This window comes from Lotus japonicus, chromosome 5 (genome assembly GCF_012489685.1).
Source record: "Lotus japonicus ecotype B-129 chromosome 5, LjGifu_v1.2".
Taxonomy (NCBI): domain Eukaryota; kingdom Viridiplantae; phylum Streptophyta; class Magnoliopsida; order Fabales; family Fabaceae; genus Lotus; species Lotus japonicus.
Window position 1 is genome coordinate 11,915,085 of NC_080045.1, and position 27,261 is coordinate 11,942,345.

General features: G+C 34.1%; 1 protein-coding gene across 4 annotated transcripts; it reads left to right on the forward strand.

The window, feature by feature from the left end:
- Positions 1-16,522: 16,522 nt before the first annotated feature.
- On the forward strand, positions 16,523-19,377 carry LOC130718748 (rop guanine nucleotide exchange factor 12-like). 4 transcript variants are annotated; one of them, XR_009012780.1, is made up of 5 exons: positions 16,523-16,704; positions 16,893-16,998; positions 17,152-17,306; positions 18,970-19,047; positions 19,285-19,377. XR_009012780.1 is itself a non-coding variant. In XM_057569373.1 (5 exons), exons 2-4 carry the CDS (start codon positions 16,845-16,847, stop codon positions 18,985-18,987), a joined length of 327 nt encoding a protein of 108 aa, XP_057425356.1. In that variant the 5' UTR covers positions 16,523-16,704; positions 16,843-16,844; the 3' UTR covers positions 18,988-19,047; positions 19,285-19,377. The 4 variants fall into 4 exon arrangements, 3 of the variants coding, with proteins under 3 accessions (XP_057425356.1, XP_057425358.1, XP_057425357.1); XM_057569373.1 differs by having other exon boundaries at positions 16,843-16,998; XM_057569375.1 differs by having other exon boundaries at positions 16,525-16,704; positions 16,882-16,998.
- Positions 19,378-27,261: the final 7,884 nt, after the last annotated feature.

The following is a 27,261-nucleotide window of genomic DNA, read 5'->3' on the forward strand; positions in this document are numbered from 1 at the left end:
TCTTCAATGGACTCATTTGGCTCCATGATGAAGGATTCATACTTTTGGATCAAAGACAATGCCTTTGATTCTTTGACTTTCTTGTTTCCTTCATGAGACATCTTCAGAGATTCGAAAATGCCTTTTGCAAACTCACGATCTGTAATCTTCTGGTACTCTTCATAGGAAATAGCACTTAGAAGAATTGCTCTTGCTTTGTGATGTTGTGAGTACAGCTTCTTTTGATCTGCAGTCATCTCTGACCTTGGGATCTTCTTGCCATCTGCATCGACTGGACGCTCGTAGCCATCCACAATAATATCCCAGAGATCTGCATCGAAACCCAGAAAGAAACTTTCCAGTCTATCTTTCCAATATTCGAACCTTTGACCGTCGAACATAGGAGGCTTTGCATTGTAACCATCTCTTTGAGTTTCACTGGTGGTGGCAGCCATTGTTTTTCACACCGGCCCAGATCACTGAACACTGTTAGGTGTGGTAATCAGAACTTGCGCTCTGATACCAATTGAAGGTATGAAAAACGGTAGAAAGGGGGGGTTTGAATAACGTTTTCAGTATAAAACTTCCACCTTAAAGATTTTGACAAATCTTTCGAGAACTTAAGTGCTAAAGATAAGAGATAGGAAAGCACACAAGGATTTTATCCTGGTTCACTTGATAAATCACTCAAGCTACTCCAGTCCACCCGTTAAGGTGATTTCTTCCTTCTTAGAATGAAGGCAATCCACTAATCAGGTAAGAGTTACAACTGCACTTGAAACCTACAAGTGACTAACAATTACACTGACTTAGCTCACACTAAGATTCACTCTCTTAGTCTTCTCTAGGATCCGATCAACCTTGATCTCCTAAAGGAACTAAACAAACTGTTTATCAAGAAATTGTTTACAAGAGATTTGCTTCTAAAAAGCTAATAGTAAACTCAATGAATTTCAGATGAAAGAAAACTTAGAAGATTTTGAATATGTCTTGCGCGTGTGAAAATGCTTCTAGCCGTTTCTTTCAGTCTTCAGCCTCTTTATATACTCCAAGGATTAGGGTTGAGCGATGCATTGGAAATGCTACCGTTGGAGGGCAGTTCTGGAAAATCCAGCTTCTGCTGTGGCTGAGAACGTTAGGTAGGTCGTCAGGAAGGTACAGTTGCTTTTGTACTTGGATAGCGACGCGACCTTTGAACCTATGAGACTTCTGATCAGGGGAATGCTTCATATTGGAACTTGTGAAGCCGGTTGATCAGAGTCAGAGGGAAAGCACAGATCCTCTGACCATTGTATCTTCTGATTCTGAACTCAGAGGGAAGAACATGGCCTTCAGAGTTTCTTGCTTCTGGACTTCAGAGTTTCCACTATTCAGCTTCTGCAACTTCAGAGTCTTCTACACCATCAGAACATCTGAACCTTCAGTGTTTCTTGGTTATCAGAACTTCTGGATCTTCAGAGCTTCTAGTGACTGAGTCCTCATCAGAGTTTGTATAACTTCAGAACTTCTGAAGCTTTTCCACTGTTCATGCTGAACATGGTGAATGCGAAAGCGTTGCTTGGGTCACTCTTTATACACAGTGCTTCTGATTTGTGTGAGATTGAGTTGAGGTCAGAGCCTGTAAATAGCACACTCAGAAAAACACGTTAGAGTACCACAATTGTTCATATCAAAAGGTTAACTTGTAATCATCAAAACATAGAGTTGTACTACTAGATCAAAACTTGATCTTACACTTAAGACCAGAAGTTCTAAGTGAACGGTCCAGATGCTGAAGACTTGAAGTTCTGAAGATCCAAGCAACCTCGTGACTCTAGTTAGAAGCTTCACTAGTTCCAATGAGAAGCGCCTCTGAAGATCAGAAGTCAAAAGCAAAAGGCATGGGTCACTATCAAAAGTACAACCGCAGTGTACTATCCAGAAGTCCTCTCCAACGGATAGAATCCTTCAACGGATACATCACGTGAAGCTTGGAGTATATAAAGGCTGAAGAAAGAAGAAATAGCTAAGAAACTATTTTGCAATAAAAAATACACTCAGCGAATACCTTAGCAATCTATTTATTCATTGTTCTAAAATCTGTTTACACTTTCTTTTTTAGAAGCACTTCATTGTAAACTCAAATTGTTTCAAATTGGTTTGTAATCAGGTTAGGTTAGAATCCTTGAGAAGACTAAGACTTGTGTGTCTTAGTGGTTGCTAGTTCATATGTGTGTTAGTCACTTAGCAAGTTGTGCTAGTCCAGATTGTAACAACCTTTGATTAGTGGATTACCTTCGTTCAACGAAGGAAGAAATCACCTTAACGGGTGGACTGGAGGTAGCTTGTGGATTTTCAAGTAAACCAGGATAAAATCATTGTGTCATTCTCTCCTTTATCCTTTGCACCTTCTATCCTTTGAAACCGAGATATTTTCTTGAATTTTATTTGCAAAACTTATTCAAACTCCCCATTTCTAGTGTTTTTCATACCTTCACTTTTCTACATCGGACGTCTAGTATAATCGATGTGAAATATATACATTTCACATCGGTTGAGACAAAAACACCGTTGTGAAATATATACATTTCACATCGGTTATGTTTGACAACGATGTAAATTCGCCTTTGTTTGTTTTTTAATTACTTATTTTACATTCTCAACCGATGTGAACTATATACATTTCACATCGGTTTAGACAAAACACCGATGTAAATTCTCAACCATTTTTTTTTCCGTTTGCTTTTTTTTGCGCTTTTTTTACACTAATTTAAGCTGAATATATATTTTTTTAAATGAAAATTTATTAAAATAAAAGAGATCTTGAGAACACACTCTCTCAAGTGAGTTAAACATCAAAGAAAAATACATAGCAAAACAACAAAGAAACATAATAGACTAGAAAAACTAGAACAAATCTAATTAGCACAAAAACTAACTAGTAAAGACAAGTACAAAAAATAGTCAACATATCAATAGAGGCGTGCAAGCCAGCATGAGCAAAACAATAGAGGAAGAGACCAGCAAATATGGAAGAAACCAATCTGCTCCAAGTTAACTATTCTAATGACCTTGATAAAGGATGTGTTAATCAGCACAATACACACACACATCACAGCAACAGTTCAGTAAAAACAGCAACAACTCAGTAAATTAATGCCCCAAGCAGGAAAGCCACAAGCACCATAAGCATAAATCAAAAGAGCACCAGAGAAGAGCAACTTTGAACCTTGTAAAAAGATGCAATAAATACAGAGATCAGCAATCTATGATATAATGTAGTTGAGAAATATTAGCTAATTTAGAAAACAAGTTGCCCAAGGGATAAAGCATGAGCCAATACAGGGATTTCAGACAGTTTAGGCACAAACTTTAAATACATACCAGATAAATTCTAAGGTTTAAGCAAGTTGAGAGATGAGCAACTTTGAGCCCTGTAAAAAGATGCAATAAATACAGCGATCAGCAATCTATGATATAATGTAGTTGAGAAATATTAGCTAATTTAGAAAACAAGTTGCCCAAGGGATAAAGCATGAGCCAATACAGGGAATTCGGACAGTTTAGGCACAAACTTTAAATACATACCAGATAAATTCTAAGGTTTAAGCAAGTCAAGAAAACAAGTTTTTTTTAGAAAGCAAAATATATATATTCATAGATAGATGAGGAAATTGACAAGATTAACAATCCTCCTCAAAGGGAACAAGAGCTCGCAAAGCCAGAAAGGAGCAAAGAAAGGAAAAACAAAGGAACCCCAAGAACCGGAGAAGAAAAAGCCCCCAATGCCTAGGAGAAAAACCGCAAAAGCACCCAAAAGCCCACCCGACAAAAAACCAAAAACCCAAACAATCCGCACTAACCACTAGCAAAACACCCCAAAAACCCGCCAGGACTGAGAAAAAACCAGCCAAAATTCCAATCCTGCAAGGGAGAAAAACCAAAAGGGGGCGCAACACACCCTCACCAGAAAGCCAAAAACAAGACCCCATAAGCACCCATACCAACCCAGCAAACCAGCGCCAACACTAGGGATCTCCGTAGAGACGAGGATGAGTAGCAATGAGGTGGTCAGCGAAGCTCTGAATGGCTTCCTCCTCAGGACCGATAGGGACGACTCCAACTTGTTTAGCAATTAGAAAGTCCCTACGAGCTCTTGTCAGAGCACGGGCAGAGCCACAAGCTTCCGGGAGAATCAGAGAAGACTCCTCTACCACCGGTTGCACGACGACCTCATCAACCAAAACCCCTTTGACCTTCTGATTTCCTGCTGTCAAGAAAACAAGTTGCCCAATTGTTTCGCAAATCATACAACTCTTGTTCTGTTAATGTCGTTAGATCATTGAATACCTACAATTTGTACAATAGGTTAAAATACATGTTTTGTGACATTTTGATGAAGAACTCAAACAGTGAGACAAATAGGGAGACAAACATTTTACTTATCATAAAATTAAAATTCCTCCATTCAAAACTTAGTAATATTAGCAGAGACAATGTCAAGCATATTCTTCATCACATAATATCCACAAACATTCCCATCAGGCTGCAACCTTGCCTATAAATGAATTCGATTTTTATACACTGAATATATATATATATATATATATATATATATATATATATATATCAAAACAGTACATATTACAACCAGTGACAAGAAGCATAAACAGCAACAGCAAGACGCAACCATAATCTACACTACACTTACTTTGGGACGAAGCCATTAAGACTTTTTCTATTACCCTTGGCCAATTGATAAACCTCCATAGCTCTATATCAAAAAAATTAAAAACAATCATCAAAGTATGTTATACATTTTAGTGTAATAGGACATAATAATATATAACAAAAGTGACATAAAATATACACTTACTTTGTAACAATATCCTTCATTGGTGAATGAAAATCATTGTTTAATGAACAAAGGAGAACTAAAGTATTGTCTTTAGGACAAATGATTATTAATTGTCTACGCGTGGAAGAACAATTAGTGTGTTAAGTAAGATACATTTGGATTAAAAATAAATAAGAGAAAACACAAATTCACATATACTTACGAAGCAAGATATGGTGCTAAGTAACACACTTTGTCCAAATCACGTAACTTAGATTGTATGTATGTTTGAACTTTCTTTTTAGTCTTTGGGGCATTTGGATTAAAACCCATGATTACTGGGTCCAAAATTTCAAACACTTCTAATTTGTTACTTTCGACACATAGATGATGGATATACCTGAATAAATTTGAAATTAATATTGAATATTTCAATCATGAAAGATAATAGTAAAAATAAAAGTGTACTTACGTGCACCAAACTTATAGAATAGAACAGTCAAGCCAAGCCTCACCCACCAACAACTCTTTAATAAACTTTGGTGAAATCCAAAAGTTTTCTACACCAGGATCATGTTGTAATGGTAAACATACATGTTGTTGCTCTTTCAAAAAGATGAATAACACTCTCTGAACATTGTCAGTGTTCGAGTCCTCCTTGTGATTTTCTTGTGCGGCAGAACAAGAACCTTTTGTGTTTCCATGCACAAGAACATTTTGTTCTCCTTGTTTGTTGGTTTGGGAGATTTCAGATAAACCCATAGTCTTAAGCGTCTCCATAAATGATTGTTTCATCTTCTCATTCGCTATGGTCAACTGTTGTTCAAACTCTTCTTTACATTCTGCTTTAATTTTTGCTGCAAGTTTCACCTCAAGTTGTGCTTCAATCTCCTTAACATCTATGGATTGTGTTGAACGTGAAGACCTTCCAAAGTAGTTGCTTATATTAGAAAATCGTCCAACACCACGAACACGGCCACCATGCTAGGATGTTCCAATTGCCTTTGTCAAGATATCATCACGTCCTTGTGAAACAAAGATTCCTTTTTCAGCCTCTTCAACTAGTGAGTCCTACATTTGCAAAACACAAATTTCCAGAACACATATAAATTTAATATTTCATTAGTGGCAAAGAAGGATGCCGCATACAAGGAACACACACAACCATAATCAGAAAGTAATCATGGAAAAAATATTTCACTTACAATTTTCTCTGCAACAACTCGTGTAGCCTCTGATGTGTATTCCCCCCTCGCTTTTGTCGTGCTCTCTTCCATTTGTCATGACGTGACGATGGAGATGGAATACAATCTAATTCTCCTGATGCGTCTAGTTCTTGTCTATTTTCATTAATCATTTTCTGCTCAAGCAAATCATATCCTCCACGAGATAATGTATGTGGGTAAAGATTCTTAGCCACATTATCCCTACCCTTTTGACTTTTTTCCTATTATACATTAAGCTAAAAAAGTAAGCATCATATTATGTACAGACCCTAAATCAAGCTAAAGAAGTAAGCATAGAAATAATGAAAATAACATCAACATATGTACAGACCCTAATAGATATTTTGTCAAAATGAAGAAACTCAAATCAAACACATCCAACATTCTTTTGTGTGCTTGCTTGCTTATGATCATGAATGTCATCACTTCTGTTTCTCTGAATAATATAAGTTTTTTTTTCACTTTCTATACTCCCAATGAACTACTTTTTTCCAAAAATAATAAATAACAATTAGTTTCATCCCATCTCTAATTTATATGGAATAATAACAAAGCCTATAAGTGGAGAAACCATTTCTATATCTAATGAGTAAATGCTTCATTAAACAAGCAGAGATCAATGTTAATCTAATCCACTTAATATTCCTGTTGCATTAGATCATTGGTCATCATTTCAGTTCTTTAAAAAATTCCTTTATACCATAAAAATGGCATGCTAAATTGTTTATATAACATCTCCTGTATCATATTGCATTTAAATTATCAGAAGGTCAATTCCATTTTGTGAGTGTCTGTAGTTCCTAAATCTTGAGATAGTGAATTTCCTTTCTTTGGGTAAAAACCCTCCAGATGTAGGTGATGTTGCACCGAACTGGGTTACCAATTCTCTGTGTTCTTCTTTATTATTTTGCTGGTTTTACTGTGTTGCTATTGTTGTTGTGATTTATCACGTGCCTTATGTTGTCCGCGTTGTCCTGGACATTGTGTTCGATATCTGTCCTGAGCGTGAACCAAAATTTTCACAAACCGACCTCCCTTCGTATGTCTCAGTGATAACATAAAATTGAGCAAATGATGATGTACCTAATACAAAATTTCATAAAGAAACTAAGCCGAGAATAACTTACTCTCCATGCATTATTTCATGCCACCAATAAAACTTTCCAAGTTCCCATTACATAATGTCTACAAAAACACACTCGAATATCAATGCAAAATGTTGAAGATTTAAATATCACACATGATTCCTTGCAGTCCATGAAGACAAACCATCCAAGCATTTCTTGCATCCATGTCTTATTTTGTAACATACCAAAGGACTTTTCTAATGTATCATTATAAGGAGTTACTACAAGCAACACATTACACGGTGAAAAAATAATTTCTAAAGAACCAACTCTAACTAGCACATCTCTAGTTAGTTCCATGAATTCTAAAGAGAACAGATTTAGAATTGAATCACTTTAATAGTTCCAGTTATCCTTGTCGGCAGAGCTTCACACCATTCATTAAAGAATGCATCTACCTCTACTTTAGCCCTAGAAGAGCGAGGTCGCTTACATGGAATTCTTGGTCTTCTCTTCTTTAAAGCCTGCATGTATTAAATAACATGACTTAAGTACTTCAAATGATGTTTTTTAACTAAAATTATTACTATTTATATTATATAAGTCAATAATGATAGACATTAATTTGGTGAATTCAAAAGCAAAACTTTTCCTGAAAACTGCTTGCACTTTTTTCCTGTATTCCTGTATTTTTAAATATTATGTATTAGTTTTGAAAGTTGTTGTTGCTTTTCAATTTTTTTTTATTTTTATTTAGAAATGACTAAACCGCACTTCTAGTTTTCTAAATTATTGATTCAAAGCAAAAATCTTAAAGAAAAAAATAGAAATTCCTACCCAAGTAAAAAAGAAACAAGTACAGTGGTGTACTAATAAGTGGGACATCAATCTATCGATTAATTAAATTGAATACTTTCAAAGATCTTTTGAAACTAACATCTAAAAGAAAATTATTAAAAAAATTACAAAGCATGTGAAATTATAACTAAAGAGACTTTTAATGAAAAAAATTCTCATACCTCATAAAATTTGCTTTCATCAATAGATGATATTGTTATAACATTTTTCAACTTGATGCCAGCTACATGTCGATTACTCTCAATCACGTAATCAACTAGATCAGGAAAATTCATTGTTGTAAGTGTTGTTTTTGCAGCTTCTTCACATATCTTATTCATAAGTGGAAGTTCTGCCATAGAGCCCCAATCTTCTAATACAATGGTGACCCTAGTACCAATCTAAATCCATGGGAAAAAGGAAATGAATTAGACAAACAATGGTTCAATAATTCAAATGAAACAAGAAAAAAATTGAAAATGATTTGAAGACATGTAGATAGTGTATACATCCAATAGACACTCGGGGTGAGAAATGAATAGAATGAATAGAAGTAATTGACGTGACGTATCCAAGAAGAGATAGATATAGAAAAAAAAAACTCAGATATCTATTAGATGTCTGCATTGTTTGCATGTTCAAGTATTAATATGACTAAGAAAATGCATGATTGTTCATTTTTTCCCGTACTGGAACCAAAATCAATGTACTGGAACCAAAATCAATGTTAACGGAAAAATAATAATAAAATAAGAGAAAGTGGTAAAGTTACCTGAGGGTATATAACCATCTTTTGACCTTGAACATCCTTAAATTTATCAAACCAAAGAGATATCCATAAACTTTTGGAACTGAGTGTGTGATTGAAGTCAATCATGAACTCTTGCTGATGGATTATTTTCTCAAAGATTGGGACAGAAAAAGAGGGATCATACCAACCGAAATTGCAGAAACTGAACGAAGTCAAATTTGGAGCATTAATATCAGTCATAAGAACATCGAAACATCTTCTCATGGCCAGTTTCCTCAGTTTTTGACTCAAAATTGTTATCTTAAAGAAGTGCACACAACTATCAAGCACCAAGGACTCAACGTTTGTGCATTTGGAAAATATGCGGCTGAAGGTAGAACCTCGTATGGTGGAATTGCACAAAGTTAGATCCTTTAAGGTTTCACAAGTTTGTGAGTCTATTTCCAAAACCAAAATAAAATCTTCAGACCTGCTTCTCTTGATCTCGGACAATACAAGCTTCTCAAGACCTTGTGATTGGATCTCAACACTCGTGAGATCGTGACAAGAACCAATCTCTAGATATTTGAGATGACTAAGACCAGACACCTTCAAGTTCTCCAAAGGTTTGCAATCAATCAGCCTTATTTCCCTTATCACAGGGCAACCAATAAAGAACCAATCAATGCCACTTTGGTTGTGTAGCATCACATGTTGTAAACTTAAACTCTGGAGGCTTGAGAGCTTCATACCCCCAGAGGGTTGCGCTAGACTCAAACCGCCTAACCTTAACACATTTAAGGACTCAGCATTGTAGATGTGATGAAATATTTCATACCGAGGTTTAGCACCATTTGTGATATGGAACTCGAACTCATTGATAGTGCTAGTCTTAGATACTAGCTTTATACACTTTTCGATCTCCTTTAGCGCGCTGTCTACGAGGAGAACATCTAAGCATAGCTTGAATTTGAACATAGCCAAAGGTTTTCCTTCGTTGCTCATGTTGCTCACTTTGCGTTGCATGAAGTCCTTAAACCACAAACGAGGAATAGCACGTAAAGTGTGGTCGATATTCAGGTAGGGAAGGGAAACACCAAACGATTTCCATGCCTTTGATAGGCAAGTGGATCGAATCATATCAAGCATGGCCAGTCGACCGAGAATGTTGTGGATGATTTCTTCCGGCAAGATCGAGATACGATCCACATTGCTATTGAAATCTTTCATCATCAGAATTGAAGAATTTCAAATATTCTAATTAGATATTTGTCTTAGAGTTGAACAAGTTGTTTTTGAAGACAAAATTGCATTATATATTCATAGAGTTGAGAAAACATTAATGATAAAATTAATAGGTTAAAATATTTTGACTTAATGTAATAATGATTTTTAAAATTAATATATTAATTATAAATCTTAAATAGTAAATTTATTTGTCTTAATCATTAATAGTATCTTTAATAATGAAAAAAATAACAAAAAATAAAATAATAAATATTTATAATAATAATTTATAATAACAGTTTAATAAGCTTTCCTTAAAAAGGATACAGTTACTTTTGACCATAGATATTGGGTAGTCATTTTAAGATAAAATTTTAGCTTATTTAGTTTTATCTTAAAACACATTAAAATTGACCTGACCTAAAATTAGTAATAATATTAATTAAATTTAAAAATATTCATTTATCATCAATAAATTTTTATGTAATTAGTTATATTAATTATTAATTGTAAATCATTTCTCATATATAAAAATAATTAATATTATTAAAATTTTACTTAATAAGTAAATTTGACTTGACCAGTATATTAATAACAATATTAATTAATTAATAATAAAATTTATATTATTCATTATATTAATTTTGAATTGTAAATAAATTCAGTTACTCATATTTAAAAAAAAAATTAAATTTTAATTAGGCTAAAAAACACTTTTGGCCCCTGATGTTTCAAGTTTGTGCAAATTCTGCCCCTACTCTATTTTTGTCGATGTTTTTACCCCTCATGTTTTCAAACAGTGCACCGTCTACCCCTCCGTCAGTCAAACGTTAAAAAACTAACGGAATGAGCTGATTTGGCTTTTTTTTTTAAATATTTTTTGGACCTGCCACGTGGAAATTACAAGTGAAATTGGAAAAAGGAGGCATGAGAGATTCAAACTCAAGACCTGTAAGTAGCAAAACATGCATTTAACCAGTTCAGTTACATACATAATTAATATATACATCAAGCAAATTTAATTTATATCATTTCCTTGATCATCATCAACTTCATATACTCCTCTTCATCTCTCTAATCCACTCAGGAACCTCTTATGAGAAAGCTCGACTGACGGAGGGATAGACGGTGCATTGTTTGAAAACATGAGGGGTAGAAACGTCGACAAAAATAGAGTAGGGGCAGAATTTGCACAAACTTGAAACATCAGGGGCCAAAAATGTTTTTAAGCCTTTTAATTATTAATGACAAAGTAAAATGGATAGAACAAATATTAAATTCTATTTTTAATATATAAAAATTATAAATAAATAGAATATATATATATATATATGTATATATATATATATATAAACGTAAAGTTGACCTAAAATTTTTTAAATGCTATATTTAATATTATAATATATGAATATTGAAAAGATAAGATAAGAAAATAATTATTAATAGAAATATATAAAAGTAATATTGACTTGACCTTCACATTAATAAAATAATTATTCATTTATTAACAATTTTTTTATATTATTAGTTCGTTATATTAGTTACTACTAGTGTTTCTTACCCGTGCGTTGCACGGTGAGTTTTGTTTTATTATTTAGGCATGTATCATAATTTATAACAAAATTGTCCAATTTTTTTACCCGCGGGTTGCACGGGGAATTTGTCTATTGTATTTGATACATCGATTAATATTTTAAATTATTAAATATTTAAGATGCTAAGAATGTAAGAACAATCATGATAAAGATGTAGATATTTAAAGAGCACAAATTCAGACACTCAATTTTAGTGTTTTGTAAGCATACACTGAATTAACTAATATAAAGATTTTGAAAAACACATAAGTTTATAAGCCAAAAGCTTTAAGTTTTGCATATGTGAGGTATAGCTGAACTTTGTTTGTGAAGATCTTCGTGTTGCATAAAGAGTAATGTTTTTGTGTTTTAGATATGTAACAATACATAAATATATAATTATTGTTTAAATTATTAAAAATACACTTAAGTTATAGAAAAAGTGAATTTTTATTAACTCGTACAAATTTTCATTTTTCATGTAAAATGTTCCTCCCCGTGAGATCTCGTAACTCTAATTTATTATCACTAAAAATCTAGGTCATAATTTTAAAGTACATATGTATTAATATTTTTTATTCCTACTTTTTTTACTATCAAACTATTATAGTTATATACATATATAAATATACACTCTTACAATTTTGAAAACAATACTAAATTAATTATATTAAATTTTTTCTTTCAAAATAATATCAATCAATTAGTTTAGAATATAATGATTGTATATAAAAACGTATAATAGTACTTTTTATATAAAAAAAAGATTCTCACGTAGGTAGTATTATAGTAGTTTAAAATTAAAACATATCAATTGAAAATTATACGCAAATACAAACAACAGCCGCTTTTAGGTTTCAGAAGGGTAAGCAGTAGATACGCAAATGCAAATCTAAAATTTAAAAAGGTAATAATTAAAGATAGATAAAAACTACAAAAATCTAGCAAATCACAATTAAAACTCATAAAATCCTGAATTAATTAAAAATTCAAAAATTCAATAAAAATACCATAAAAATTAATTAATGCTCTAAAAAATAAATAATAAGATAAATTAAGAAAAAATCATGAAATAAACAAACTAAATCCTAATCAAATCTAAAATTTAAAAAGGTACTAAATTAATATATATAAAAACTACCAAAATCTAGCAAATCACAATAAAAACTCATATAATCCTGAATTAATTAAAAATCCGAAAATTCAATAAAAATACCATAAAAATTAATTAATACTCTATAAATAAATAAAAAATAAATTAAGATAAAATCAAGAAATAAAAAACGTAAATCCTAATCAAATCTAAAATTTAAAAATGTATTTTTTTATGAGAATTAACCTGAGAATTACACGTGAATTTTTTTTTGTAATAAAAACAATATAATGAAAAAGGTCATTGAGATAAGAATATAAGGAGGATAAATGTCGACGAAGAGAATGGGACTTAGGGCCAGCCGAGATGGGGAAGAAGGAGAATTCGAAGAAGAAGAATGAGAGAGAGTTGAAGAGAGATTTGAGAAAAACCACCCCTTAAGCAAGTAAAAGGACATGACATATCTCATATAAAAAAGAAACTCAATAGATATCATATTAATTAATTCAGAAATATGAGAATCCATACATAAGTTTTTCCATCATAGATCGTAGCACCAACCTGAGCAATATCGCGAGTCTCAAAGGTAATCACACCGCTGTGCCATGGGATTAACTCCGTCATTACGAATACTTTATTCAACCTACAAATCAAGGAGAAAAAATCACAAATGTTATTTAACCCAAAAGTCCTAAAAATGCAGAGAAGCCAAAGACATATAAGGACTCTGTTGAATATCTGTTAAGATTTAGTTTATTATTAATCTAACAAAGAGATAAAAAGAAACTAAATCTATCTAAACCTATCTCTATTTAAATAGATATTCTCTCTATTTAAATAGATACTAATTAAAGACCGTTATGTCATTTATCAATTGATCCCATAATAAGAACCATTAAGTGATCTCAAAGGGAAAACCAATTCAGTTACAATTAGCTCAAAATTAGCTAAAGAGTTTTTCTTATAATAAAGAAGAAAGTACGTCATGCACTACCTAAACAAACATCACCTAGTTAACCAAATCATAAACCATTATCAATTTATCTGTATAAGAAAAAAAATTTAATTTTCTCTGAAAATTTGAAAAGGCAAGAATACATTAATAACCCCTAACTAACCTAGCATTCCCTAAGTAATTTACCCTTCTACTACATCCTAATATGTGACTTTCAAGTTCCGATAGGTAATAGTCCAAACTTTTTTTTAAAACATAAATGTTGATCATATTTGATATATTTCTAACACAATATAAATTGCATGATTTAATTCTACAACTTGGGTCAAACCCAAGAAATCAATAGAAGTTCAGTTCCATGGTTCACCTACAGAGTCTAAAAACATGACAAGGTAGATAAAATCATCTACATATAAAGATGGTTCAATTCAATTCATTCCATTTTTGGCTGGAGCAGCTAGCCAGAGAAGGTAAGAGAAGCCATGGCAGCATGTGTATTTGGAGAAGTTCCAACCAATCATTTTTCAAAAAGAACAAATATTACCATTAAACGCTAAGTTGTGATCTCATGTAAATCATAGAAGAGCAACGGTTAACATACCAGGCAATAATTAAGGAGTAATCTAGGTAAATCTTAGATAATTAAAGTAAATCTTTTAAAATTTTAATATTTTATGAAAACGTTACCCAGACTTAAAATTACCTTTAAAAAATCAGTTTCAAGATTTGTTATGGAAATAAATTTTAGGTGAAGAAAAAATTTATTTTTAGAGTATTAATTAAATTTTTTGTTATTTTTATTGAATTTTCGAATTTTAATTTAATTAAGACTTTTATGATTTTTTATTGTGATTTAGTAGTTTTTATTAATTAATTCAATAAAAATACCATAAAAATTAATTCATTCTCTAAAAATAAATAATAAGATAAATTAAGATAAAATCATGAAATAAACAACTTAAATCCTAATCAAATCTAAAATTTAAAAATGTACTAAATAAATATAGATAAAAACTATCAAAATCTAGCAAAACACAATAAAAACTCATAAAATCCTGAATTAATTAAAAATCCGAAAATTCAATAAAAATTAATTAATACTCTAAAAATAAATTAAGATAAAATCAAGAAATAAACAACCTAAATCCTAATCAAATCTAAAAATTAAAAAAAATTATGAGAATTAACCTGAGAATGACATGTGGAAATTTTTTTATGAGAATTAACGTGAGAACGACACGTCACTAAGAATTAACGTGAAAATGACACGTCACTAAATCAGCCTGATAGAAGTTCTTCTTTTCTAATATATATTGATTGATATTGATTTGTAAAACTTTTCTATTTCTCATTATGAATGACTACTTGAGAATAAAATTTAGAAACAATAATGATAATATATTTATTAGTTAATTAATTATTATTAACATTTTGTATTATTCATTATATTAATTTTAAAAAGTGCATTTTTTCATATTAAAAATTATTTTCTAAATTTTAATTATTTATGACAAAGTAAAATTGACTTGAACAAATATTAAATTATATATTTTTTTAGTCTTAACCAAGGTATCCCCACAACCGACAGCCGTGAGACTAATCCCTCGCCCCACGGTCACCGCACTAAGCGGTAGGGGGCTAGCCAATGAGTTTTTTCTAATATTTAATATATAAAGATTATAAACAAATATAATTTTTATATATAAGTACATTTGACGGGAAATTTTATTAAATTCTATATTTAATATAGTAATATTTTTTTTGATAGGCAAATGTTAGTGGGTAATTGTTAGTAATTACAAATGTTTCTCCCTCTGAGTTTGAACCCTGAACCTCCATCTCCAACACCTATTATATAAATATTAAAAAGAAACATAAGAATATATTAATAAAATATATGATGAGGATATATACACGATATATGAATATCAATTAATAAATATAAGTAAAATTTACTTAGGTGATGATGGAAGGATTGGAGGCTCAAATTTGGGTATATCACCCTACTTCTTGCTAATTATGCATTAGAGTATTAGACATTGCAAAGCTTTGGATGTGCTGGAACATTCGAGGACTAGGTGGGGGTTCGGAATATGCATGCGAGGCCTTGGAGTTTGCTACAAACTTTTAATAGAATAGATTATTTGATGCCTCTGGTAAATTGTTTGGGGGAAATCATATATTAAAGGAAGGCAATACTCACTACTACAGAAATGACATTTTGCCACGCCTCAATTGCCACGGTTATGGGCGGAACCGTGGCAAAAGCTCAATTGCCACGGTTATAAGCGGAACCGTGGCAATAGAGATAATATTTTATTATTTATTTTGAGGGACCGTGGCAATTGAAATTTTCTGCCCAATTTTTCCTCTCCCTCCCACATTCTCCAATTTTTTTTAGAAGAAAACCCTAAAGATGTGCAAACCCTCTCCCTCTTACGCTCTATCCCACTCTCCAGACTCCATCGACCTGCCGACGAAGCTCTGATCTGTTCCCGTCCCTCTCCAGACTCCATGCGGCAGTGGAACGCATGTTGACGGAGAGGCGAGAGAAGAACGGAACAGAAATCGCCGCCCTCTTCCAGCAGCTGCTGAGAACAACTTCGACGGAGAACGGCGACTTTGTCGGAGTGGGGGACGAAGTTACAAGGTGCGCTGCGACTTCGATGGAAGAGAAGGTCTGGGTGAGGAAGCAAAAGCGTCGAGAGGGACTGCGACCTTGGGTGAACGGCGTGAACAGAACAGCCAAGCATCTTTTAACTGAGTTCTATTGAGTAATTTCTTACATGTCTTGGGCTTTTGGTTAATTATTTCATATTAGACAACCCTTTCACTGAGAGTTATACCTCAGCTAAGCATAACTTTGGTTAATTATTTTCCATTTTCCTCTTATCAGAATGCCAAAGAGCTTTTGAAGTCACAAGGAGCAAGAGTTCTACTGATATTTCAAAGCCTGAAGCAGTTGTGTTATCAGGCCCTGATGCGAAGTAAGATAGTAGTTATGCTGGAGTAGATTTAGGCAACCAATTTCTTTTAGGGAAAGATTATTTTAGAAGTAAGAGTGTACCATTTGAGCTGTACAAAAGGCGCACATCTGTATTTGTTCGCAGAGAAACTTTTCTAGACATTATCTGTGATGCTCTGGCTGAGTACAAGTATATGGGTCCCAACCAGAGAGAAGACTTGGCTCTAGCCTGCAGGTACCACCATTGTTTTATATCTTTATGTGGACAATATTTATCTACAGTAACCTGAATAGAAGCAAGGAAAAGAATAAGTCTCACTATCGTTGCATCATATGCTTGGATCTAATGGAATCTATTAAGTTATATGATTAGATATGGTTTGCCTTGGTTTCCATTTTCATGATCAAGGAGAGATGGAACAGATAAAGGAGAGATTTGTTAAATTGCTATTGGGGGAGGATATGTCTGGTGGAGGAAAGGGTGTTTCATCAACTCTGGCACTGTCAAATGCATTCCCAAACCTTGCTGGTATGTTGACTTTTTACTTTCTTTATATGCTGCCTGCTTGAATCATGATGGATAAACATTATGATGTTACTTCCATTTTCATGAGCTCTTGATAGAAGAAATGTTTCAAATAGCTCTTGTCAGTTTCTCATTGTTTTCTTGCTGAGAATGCAGCTGCTGTTTTTGGTGAACAAAAGCGCCTAGAGCCGATGCTGCCCAAGAGGAAAGCCAGATGGAGAAAGGAAATCGATTGGCTTCTATCAGTGACAGATTATGTTGTTGTGATGGTTCCTACTCAACAAAAATCAAAAGATGGATCCAGCATGGAGGTAACCCTCCTCACTCACCCTAGTTTTCCAATGTTCCTTATTGTCCCTATGATAGTTGCTATATGATTGATCCTCATCTTTGAATGAATAGATGACAAGTGGTGGTTACCTACACCTAAGGTTTGCTAAAGTTCATTTGACTGAGGGAGCACACGCACACACTTTTGCAATATAGTATAAATAGGGGTAGGTGGGTATATTTAATGAACTTTAGAGATCATTTTATCAGGTGGTGATATAGGCTGCCGAACTTAGGTTTGGTTTGTTTTGATTATGCTTAAATGTCATTTTGGATATGTTTGATAATATACATGTTATTTGTTATTTCTTGCATGTACATGTTTTCGTTTTCTTGATAGTGAAAGTATGCTGGTAACTCATTAAAACTAAGATATGACCATCAAAATCACAACTGATATCACAGTTTGATCTGTTGTTTCAAATTTCTAATGATGATTATTATAAAAACAAGGTGATTCATACCCTTTTCGTGATCTGATTTCGGATTTGAATTTCAAATGCATGATGTGTGGCTTAACTATGTACTGGGTGTTTCACATCTTTTCTTTCTATTAATATATAATATGGTTTATTCTCAAAAAAACATATTGATAAGGCTGGGCATGAAACAACCAGCAAAGTACCAAAATACAATTTTCTGATATGTCTTATACCCTGAGTAATCAAACAAAAAGGTATATTCAACTAGCATTACCGCATTAGTATCATCAATTTTATAGGTTTAATAGGCTAATTTGTTTAATTGAGTGTGGTGTGTGTTTAGGGTTCTCATCCCTTAGCTTTGCAGTTACTTTCACTAATCTCCTTTCTGTGCGTCTCTTTTTCTTGTTTTCGGCTGCCTCAATTCATAGACATGGTCAAGGGTGTTGATTTTCTAGTCAAAGACCTCAAAGGGAGAATTAGATTTTCTTTTCCTCAAAAACCTTCTTTTTATGCAATTTTTAGGAGAGCAATCAAAGAAACATCATTTCAGACTCTTATATTAAGTTGGAATGTTAATGATTAGGAATTGTTTTGGCGTGCAAGTAGAAGACTCAATACATTAATGAAATGGAAGGAAGAAAATGATAAATGGTTCCATGCTTCAAGGGCCCAAAATCCCATCAATTAATCAAGAAAAAGTGAAAACATAATCATCCCATATCCAATTCCACTTCTAGTTAGATTATTTTGTGTGAGGCTCTCGGCAAGTATCTGATTTGTCTTTGAGGGATGATCCTTTTATATTGCTATGCTGCTATTGCTTCTGCCCCTCTATATTGCTATGTATTTTGAGTTTCTCTTGGATGGGTGCTGTTTCATAGCTTGACCCGAGGAGACTGGGATTTCTATGTTGTTGTGCAGCATTTGGCTAGGCCAAATTTGGCTTCTCTTGTTGCGTTTTTCTTCTTTAGTTGTTCTTTTATTTTTAGACTAGCTAGTTTTCCTTCAAAACTGTGCTAGTGCAGTTCTTGTACTCTGTTTTTGCTATTTTAGTAAATCACATATGTAGTTAGTTGATTGCTTAATTAACCATTGATTAGTTAGATCTATTACTGTTTTATCTTCATTACTATTTGATAACAGCTATGAATATGTACAAGAGCTGATTGTAGTAACTCGAATCTGACTTCAATTATTGCTTTTGGCTTTGTTTGATTAGATTTATTTGAAGTTGTAGATCGAAGAGCCAAACTGGTTGCCACTGACTTAGAGGACTAGTCTGATTCTAAATCTCCAGGTCTGACTCTTTCCTCTACACCCTATATTTTTCAGCAGTTAACTCATAGTGAATACTTTATCTGTAATTGGGCCCGTGTTTATTGTTGTAAAGCTATGCTTTCAATATGATCAAAAGATTAAACTTTCAAAGGGTAAATACCTGGTGATAGTCCTTACACCTACATTGACTAAATTCTTAATTTTTCCTAATTTTAGTGTGACTCTAAATTTTGTTACTTTTACCATCATTTTGCAGTACTTCTCTGATTTTCAATTTGCCTTCTACGATGAGGATCAACTGAATGAAATTAAAGAAGAGTGAGCTACTTATGCGTTAAAGAATTTTGCATAGTGTGGACTGCTATGCTTTGGTGATTTCAAGTAGTGGGGGTGTTTGGGGATGTTGTCAAGCTGCTGTTTTTTCGTCGATAAAAGAGGCTGATGATGAGTCAATCTCATTGTTGTTTTTTGTTGTTCAAGCTGCATGTTTTGTCATTGTTAATTCATGCTTTTAACTTATGTAGCTTGCTTGTTTAATTTCTTGAGAGAGTATGTTCTCAACAATTAGTATTGGTTTATTATTGTTATGTTATTTGAGTAATTCTCTTGGCTTTAATATGTGAATGTTGTTCTCAACATGAGATTTTATGTAATTTATTTTTCTTGAGAAAATGGACTGCAATTTATGCACAGACCAGGTTAAAATAAAAAAAGAAAAAAATCTAGCTGTATTGCAACGGTTAAAAAACTGTGGCAATAGAAGCCATATATTGCCACGGTTACACGCTTGACCGTGGCAATATGTGGACTCTATTGCCACGGTTAAGTGCGTAACCGTGACAATATGTGGACCCTATTGCCACGGTTACCCTTTACGAACTGTGGTCATAGGCGAATCAATTGCCACGGTTCGCCCTTGAACCGTGGCAATTGAGCAATTGCCACGCAGGCTATCGCCACGGTTAAACCGTGGCAAAAGGGCGTGCGGAACCGTGGCGCAAAGCCTTTTCTGTAGTAGTGACTTTCGTTGTTTATCTTGCAAATTAGGGATGATGTGAAGTTGTGAACGATTAGACACAGTTTGGTTTTTGTGTGAGCCTATGTAAACTGCTGGGAGATTCAGGTATTCTATGGTCATGGGACTTACAAAAGGTGGATCGTGGGTTTGCTGCTGCAGAGATTAAATTATTGCATTATTCTGGCTGTTTTGAGACTTCATTATACATTTATACTGGCTATTTTTTTTATGTGATTGGTCTGATTGAATTGAAATTGGTATATTTGGCTAGGCGGTTTCAAGCTAATTTGAATAGGCATGCAGGAGGATTTTATTTCATATGCATACATCAGGTTGGAAATAGCTCATACAGATTGACACTTGGAGTGCATGGTTATATGGTTAATTGGTTTGTTGGGGGACTACATGCTCATTAGCGATTCATATAGTAGATTACTGTTATACATGATGCAGTTTTTGGATCATTATTTTGGCTATTGTTGGAGCTTAATTAATGAATATTGGCTGGAAGGAGGAAAAAGCTTATCTCTGTACGTGTGTGAATAAGATTGGTATGGGCTATCTCACTGCAATACTGTTTGCATGCATGTGTACTGGTGTTTTATGTTGTTGTGTTTGGAGGTCAAGGAGTTTATGACTCATTGTTGGGTTTATTCTTATTGGTTGCTAGAACTAATTCTGTTAGTAGAAGAGAGTCACACGGTTAGTGGTTAGAAGATAGTATAAATATATACTTTTAATTTGTATTACACTCAGAATTAATAATCAATCAATAAAATTACAGTTTCAATTCAATCTTGTCCTCTGAAATTTGTACTCTTTTCTCTGAGCACCATACGGTTTAATTTCTTTTGTTCATAAGAGGCAATACAAAGGGGAAGGGGTAAAGAGAGAAGAAAGGGGAGAATAAGTGTGCCAGAGTTTCATTATAAAAGAAAAAGAAAATATTTAGGCTACAATAAAGGGGTTGTCTAAATAATTCATGAGAAAATTTGGGTTAAATAACCCATCATCTAATCACATTGAAAAGATAAGTTAGTTGAAATTTCTATATTTTATTTATTAATTTATTTCCAACTCACTTATCTTCAATGTGATTGGATGATGAGTTATTTAACTCAAACTTTCTCATGGGTCATTTAGACAACCCCTACAATAAAAAATAAAGAAACAATATAAATAGGCTTAATTGCAATTTTAGTCCCTTATCTATGGTGATTGTGCGATTTGGGTCCCTAATCTTTAAAACGTGCGATTTTAGTTCTTAAAATATTATTTTGTGCAATTTTAGTCCTTCTGTCAATTCCGTCAAGTTGCCTTCCAATTAATAACGGAAGTTGCTGACATGGCATTTTCACTAAAATAATTATTCAAATTTTCCCCATAAGCATTAAATTTTATTTTCCTTTTATTTTTTTTCATCCATCATATTCGTCAATCATCATCAACCTTCATCCTTCTCTTCTACCAAAAACAACCTTCATCCTTCGCACTCTCACTTTGAACATCAGCAAAAAATCAAAATTGAAATCCTCAATGTTCTCCATCGCTCCATCTTGGGAGTTGGGTTTGGCACCCCACCTATGGGGCTTGGCACCCCACTTTATCAAATACGGAATTTAAAGTTCCGTATTCTCCATATTGAATACGGAACTTAAAATTCCGTACTGTATTTAAGCATGCGTGTCACATTTTCAACCACTCATTATATACTAAAATAGATACGAAATTTTATTTTCCGTATTGATACGGAAATTTAAATTCCGTATCTATTTTAGTGGGGTGCAAAGCCTAAGGGGTGGGGCTCCAAACCGAACTCCCCTCCATCTTCAACCACAAAAGCTCCAACCCCATCCCTCCTCCTTTCCTCCCTCTTCATCACTACATCAATCCCAGAACCCGAAAAACATGTTTCTCAAATTAACGAAATATTAAGAATTGATTGGTTGGGTACATCAATTCCAATTCCTAACCCTACCCCAAATCTGAGGCTTCTGTGATGAATTTCGCTACGCACAGCTTTCCAATTTCAGAATCAGGTTCGATTCCCTGACCCTCGTCCTTCCTTTTCTTCGTCCAGTGGTGATTAGGCCCAGAAGCTATCTGACCTCATCGCCTTCTCCATCGACTTCTCCCAACACATGCAGCGACAGATCCAGCGGCTTTGAATTGCAGAGACGGAGATCCATAAAGGCTTTAATATCGAACCATCTTCCATCCCTTCCATCGCAAGCTCTTCCTGTGCCAACACCACCCCATGGGTTCGTATTTTCTAGGGAGGGATAACCCAGATCGACGAAGGGGTTGAGGGAGAACCCAGATCTCGGAAATCCGCCCCCTGCCTCCACTCCGTTCAATTTTCGCCACCACCGACGACCCTTCTCCCATCCAAGTCACTTCCAGCGTCCTCCTCTCTGGTGCCATCTCCATCTCGCTCTTCCGCTCCCTCCGCCGCATGACCAAACTCCCTCTGGATTTTTGTTTACCTGATCTTTTTAAATTTTATTTTATTTATTTCTTTTATGTTTTAATTTATTTTATTTTTCTGATGTGTGATAAAGAAAGGGGGTGCAAATAGTAAACACATGTTAAAGGGGTGCCAATAGTAGGTCAGGTAAGCAACCTCCGTCAAATGTTTAACGAACACTAACGGCATAACCAAAATCGCACAAAAATATAATTTAAGGACTAAAATCGCACGTTTTAAAGATCAGGGACCCAGATCGCACAATCATGATAGATAAGGGACTAAAACTGTAATTAAGCCATATAAATATGCAATGAATTAACTAAAGACTAATTAAGCAAATTAACATAGTAGATCAAAACTTCGTCTTTTAAGAAATGGTTGATGGTTCGATTCTCAGCTCATATGAATGAAAAAATCTTCTTAACTGACCTCTTACCGCAAAGTACACTAAGCATGGAGAGAGAAATTACACAATTACTAGCAATCGATATATTGGTTAATTAAGAAATCAAAATTAAGTAAAGACTATACTCCCATTAAAATATCGATAATTAAAAAAAAAACTATATTATCTAACACATGGTATAAGAGCTGCAAGTAACAAGCCTACACAAGGGCCAGGAAAGCCTTATCACGAAAGTTAAAGCAGCCAAGATGGTGACGTTAACCGACAGATTGGAAAGTGGGAACTGTTATAAGATCCTAGTGTTCAAAATCTATAGCATCCATAAACAATGAAGTTTTACATTGATAAATTAAATCAATGATGGATTAAATTAAGGGTTAATCCTTATATTAGTCCGAAAAGTCGCCGTCTGAAGTAAGTCATTTTCCGGAAAATTTGCAAAATTGGATCCTCTTATTTGTAAAGTGTGTGGGGAAGGTCCTCGTCGGAGCCCGGAGCTCCGGCGACTAGTGATTTGGCATGCTGACTAGGACTATTTAACTGACGTGGCAAGAAAAAAATAAAAATAAAATCATTTACATGTTAGTTTTATTAATATAATTAACAAAATTAAACCCTAATTAACTAAACTAACTCTAAAGATTTTCCTCTTGTAACAAAAATAAACTAACCCTAAAATAAGGGGGGGGGGGAATTGGGTAAGCTTTTTCCCCAATCTTCTCCTTCATCCTAACAAGTCGCACACCACTTCTTCACCCAACCGCCGTCGCTTCAGACCTTTCTTCTCCACCACCGCCGCTTCTTCACCCCACCACCGTTGCTTCTTCACCTTTCCCTCTTGATGCTGGTGTGGAGGGTGGTATGAAAGTGAAGAAAATGGGGAAACTTGAAAAAGATGAGAAGAAAAACACCTAGAAACACAAAAGGAAAGAACGTGAAAAACCCATATTCGTCCCCTACAACAGCCAACAAACCTAAATCGACCAGAAAGGAAGATGGAAACACGTTCACCACTTCAAATCGAGCTTCAATTTTAGGTGACCTCTGTGACTTTAGGTTGAGCGTCGGCGACCAAAGAACGAAGATCAAGACCACTGCTGAGAAGACGATGGACTAGAGGACGAGCTACGCCGACGAGGTGTGCTACCGGGTGCTTCAGGTTCGTTATGTTTTGATGCAGATTCACGCTTCAGGGTTCATTCTTCCACCTTCAACCCAATTCGTGTGTCAGAGTTTGGGATTAGGGTTTGTCTCTCTCAAATTACTGCTAAATGATGGAGTTCTTCTCCCTGTTTGGTTATGATTCTATCCCTAAAGTTGTATCCCTTTCTCTTTACTGCTCTGATTCACGTGTTTCTTCCTCTCCTACAAGTGTTATACAACTTCGTCGTTGGTGTGGTGGGACTTGAATTAAGAAATGGGTTTGGTTTAGGTTGCTGGGTATGGGTGGGGTTGCTGGGTTGTGGAGCTTGTTGGAGCTTGCTAGGTGAAGGAGTTGGAACCGGAAGAAGAAGTTGAATTCGAAGGAAGTGATGAGGAAGAAGAAGCTAGAATGGGAAGTTGGTTCTGATTTAGGGATTTTGGGGGGTTGATTTGTTGGGTTTTAATTTGTTTTAATTTGAGTATTGAAAAAGGGGATGAAGATGATGGGATGGAGCAGATGATCTTTGTGAGATGATGAAGATGATTATGAATGAGATGAAACTGTTTTGATTTTCTGGGTATAACCTAACTATAATTTATTTTGGAGAATTAATTTTTTAATTTAATTTAATTTTCTTAGGCTCTTTACAAAGGGACGGTTGAATTTCGTTTTCAACAGTTGGACCAATACAATGGAGAGTTGAATGACTCGTTGAACATTCAGCTGGTTGAATGTTTTCAGCTGGTTGAATGAATAGTAAGTGGGGGTCACTTAATACACTTGGCAAAATCTCATTTGTTCTTTTGATTTCCAGATTTTTATCTCATCCTAATTATTTTGGGTCAATTATTTCGTAGTAAATTAATTTTATTTTTAACCAAAGTTCATCATTTTTTTTGTCTTTAAATAGAGACTTGGTTCATTTGATTTGGACACAAAAAAAAAAAACGATCTTTTTTCCCTCTAATTTTTCTATTTAGCCTCTAATAAACTCCTGTTTGTAGCTCTAAACATCTTTTTAGTGAAATGTACATCACGAATTGCATGCAGATCTAGTCAAACACATCCATAATCCATAATATATAGAAATAGGAATTGTTCAAGGTCCCACTATTCCAAGTGGCATTTCAATAGCTATTCTTCCCCCCTAATCCACGTGGCAGATCTTCAACATTTCTTCTTTCAATCTCTCATTCACTTAAACTACGTCGTTTCTACTCTCAACTACTTTCCCTTTCTATGCGTTACTCACTCTGTATTCTCTCTCCCTAAACCCTCACACCGTTCAACTCCTTTCTTCCCTCACCGATGCCGTTCCTGCGTTCCGCGATCGACCTCCTCTCAGGCTGCGCCGCGACCTCACCGACGCCATTCCGCTGTTTCTTCCCTACTCGAAGCCGTTTTCCATCTTTCTCAGGCAAGGTAACATCAACAACCTAATCTATTGTGTATTCCGTTTGGTTTATTGTCCTTCAAAGGAGTTGATGACTTGATTTTTCACCTTTTTCATTCCTTTACTTTGCTGAGTTTGGTTGGTTAGTTTGGGTTTTGTAAGGGTTCCGTTTCAAGGGCAGAGAGGAAAAGATGAAATAATAAGGTATTATACAGCTGGAAAATGTTTGTTTTTTCTCTACATTGTCCTCTTTAAGAGGATAGGGACCCTGGGAGTAGAGAGAGATTAGATTTCAAGTTTAGAACAAAAAATTCATCAAATGGATTTCCAAGCAAGTAATTTAGTGGACATGTTTCCATTATATGATTTGATGATTTGTGACTGAATATTTCCTTTCTTGCTGGTATTGATAAATTGTATGTGAGAGGTTTTAACCAAACACTTCAACTTGTGCAGGTACTGATAAATTGTAGAAATAACAACAAGCTTTTTCACCGTGGTTTGATTTCTTCTCTCTTCTCTCACTGCTTCGATGCTTTTTTTTTCTCTCTCTATGAGCACTCTAAACCCCCTTTTGTTATATTTTGATTTTTCAAATGCTTGCTTCAATTTTAGTCTTCACACCAATGCACGGCTGGATTCAAGTGTCACTTTTTTGGACAATTTACAGCATGAACTATCAGTAATGATGTTAGTGGCAAGGTAGTTATTTAACCTTTCAATTTAGAATTTTTCATAGCTTTGGATCCTTTGATTTTTCCACATCTGAATGTTTATAGGTTAGTTTTAGTTTGGATTTGCTGAAAAAATTTCTGTCTATGGATCCTTGGATTTTTCCACATTTGAATGTTTATAGGTCTGTTTTCCAATACACAATTTGGTCGAATAATGGAAGGATATGTGGAAAAATTTCTGTCTCTGGATCCATCTTGGTTTTCTTATTCTGCATATCAACTTGGTTTTCCTTATTATATGGACTTTTCTCATCCAGCATATCAAATTGGTTCTTATAATGTTGAAGATGAATGTGATTATTGAAGGTTTAATCATTGATTCTTCTTTACTGAGTGGTGTGGTACAAATTTTTACCCTTTAGAGAATAGATTTAAATTGGCATTAGTCCCATACATATCAATTGCTGATTTTTATGAGTCTTCTAGGAAACTTGCAATTTTAAGTAGTTTTGCTGTTTGACTTATGTCTATACTCAATGACCTGATCACTGTACGGAGAAGAAATTTTCTCCATTTTTGTATTCACCAAAGTCCTTGAATACAACTAATCAAGGTTTTTTCTTCTTAACTCCTATCAACGTACGGTAAGACATAAAAATGAGTATATATTTGTCCATATCTATCAAGCTGCTTTGTATTATCAAAATATAATTGCTATCTTTCTATCTTGGTTTGTACTTCTGTCCAAATCAGTTAAATGATGGACTGTTACTTACTTACTTATCTTATTTATTTGTGTGTTGATCAAATACAGATTGATTTAGCAATGCTTAATGGATAGATTTTGTGCCAGGTATAATTAATTTGTTTATAACTGTTTTCTTCTCTTTTTTTTTTTGGGTCCTTTGGACTGTTTTCTTTTGTAACATGAGGGCCAGAATACATATATAACTTTGCTTTGAATTTTCTGTAGCCATATGCATTTCTTTGCTCTGTCAGTGACATGAAAGCCAGCAACACAGGGAGACAAAGGGGGCAAAATGTTATTGCTGGTCCTGAGGTGAGATATTTCGAATTATAGCACATGATTTCTATGTTTCTGATTTTTTCCTTATGATTCTACACAAA

What these genes read in the sequence shown, in the direction of transcription:
- LOC130718748 (XM_057569373.1), top strand. Translation starts at nt 16,845, where the DNA reads ATGGTTTGCCTTGGTTTCCATTTTCATGATCAAGGAGAGATGGAACAG. An exon ending in TGCATTCCCAAACCTTGCTG is followed by an intron (nt 16,999 to 17,151) that starts GTATGTTGACTT and finishes CTGAGAATGCAG; the next exon opens with CTGCTGTTTTTGGTGAACAA.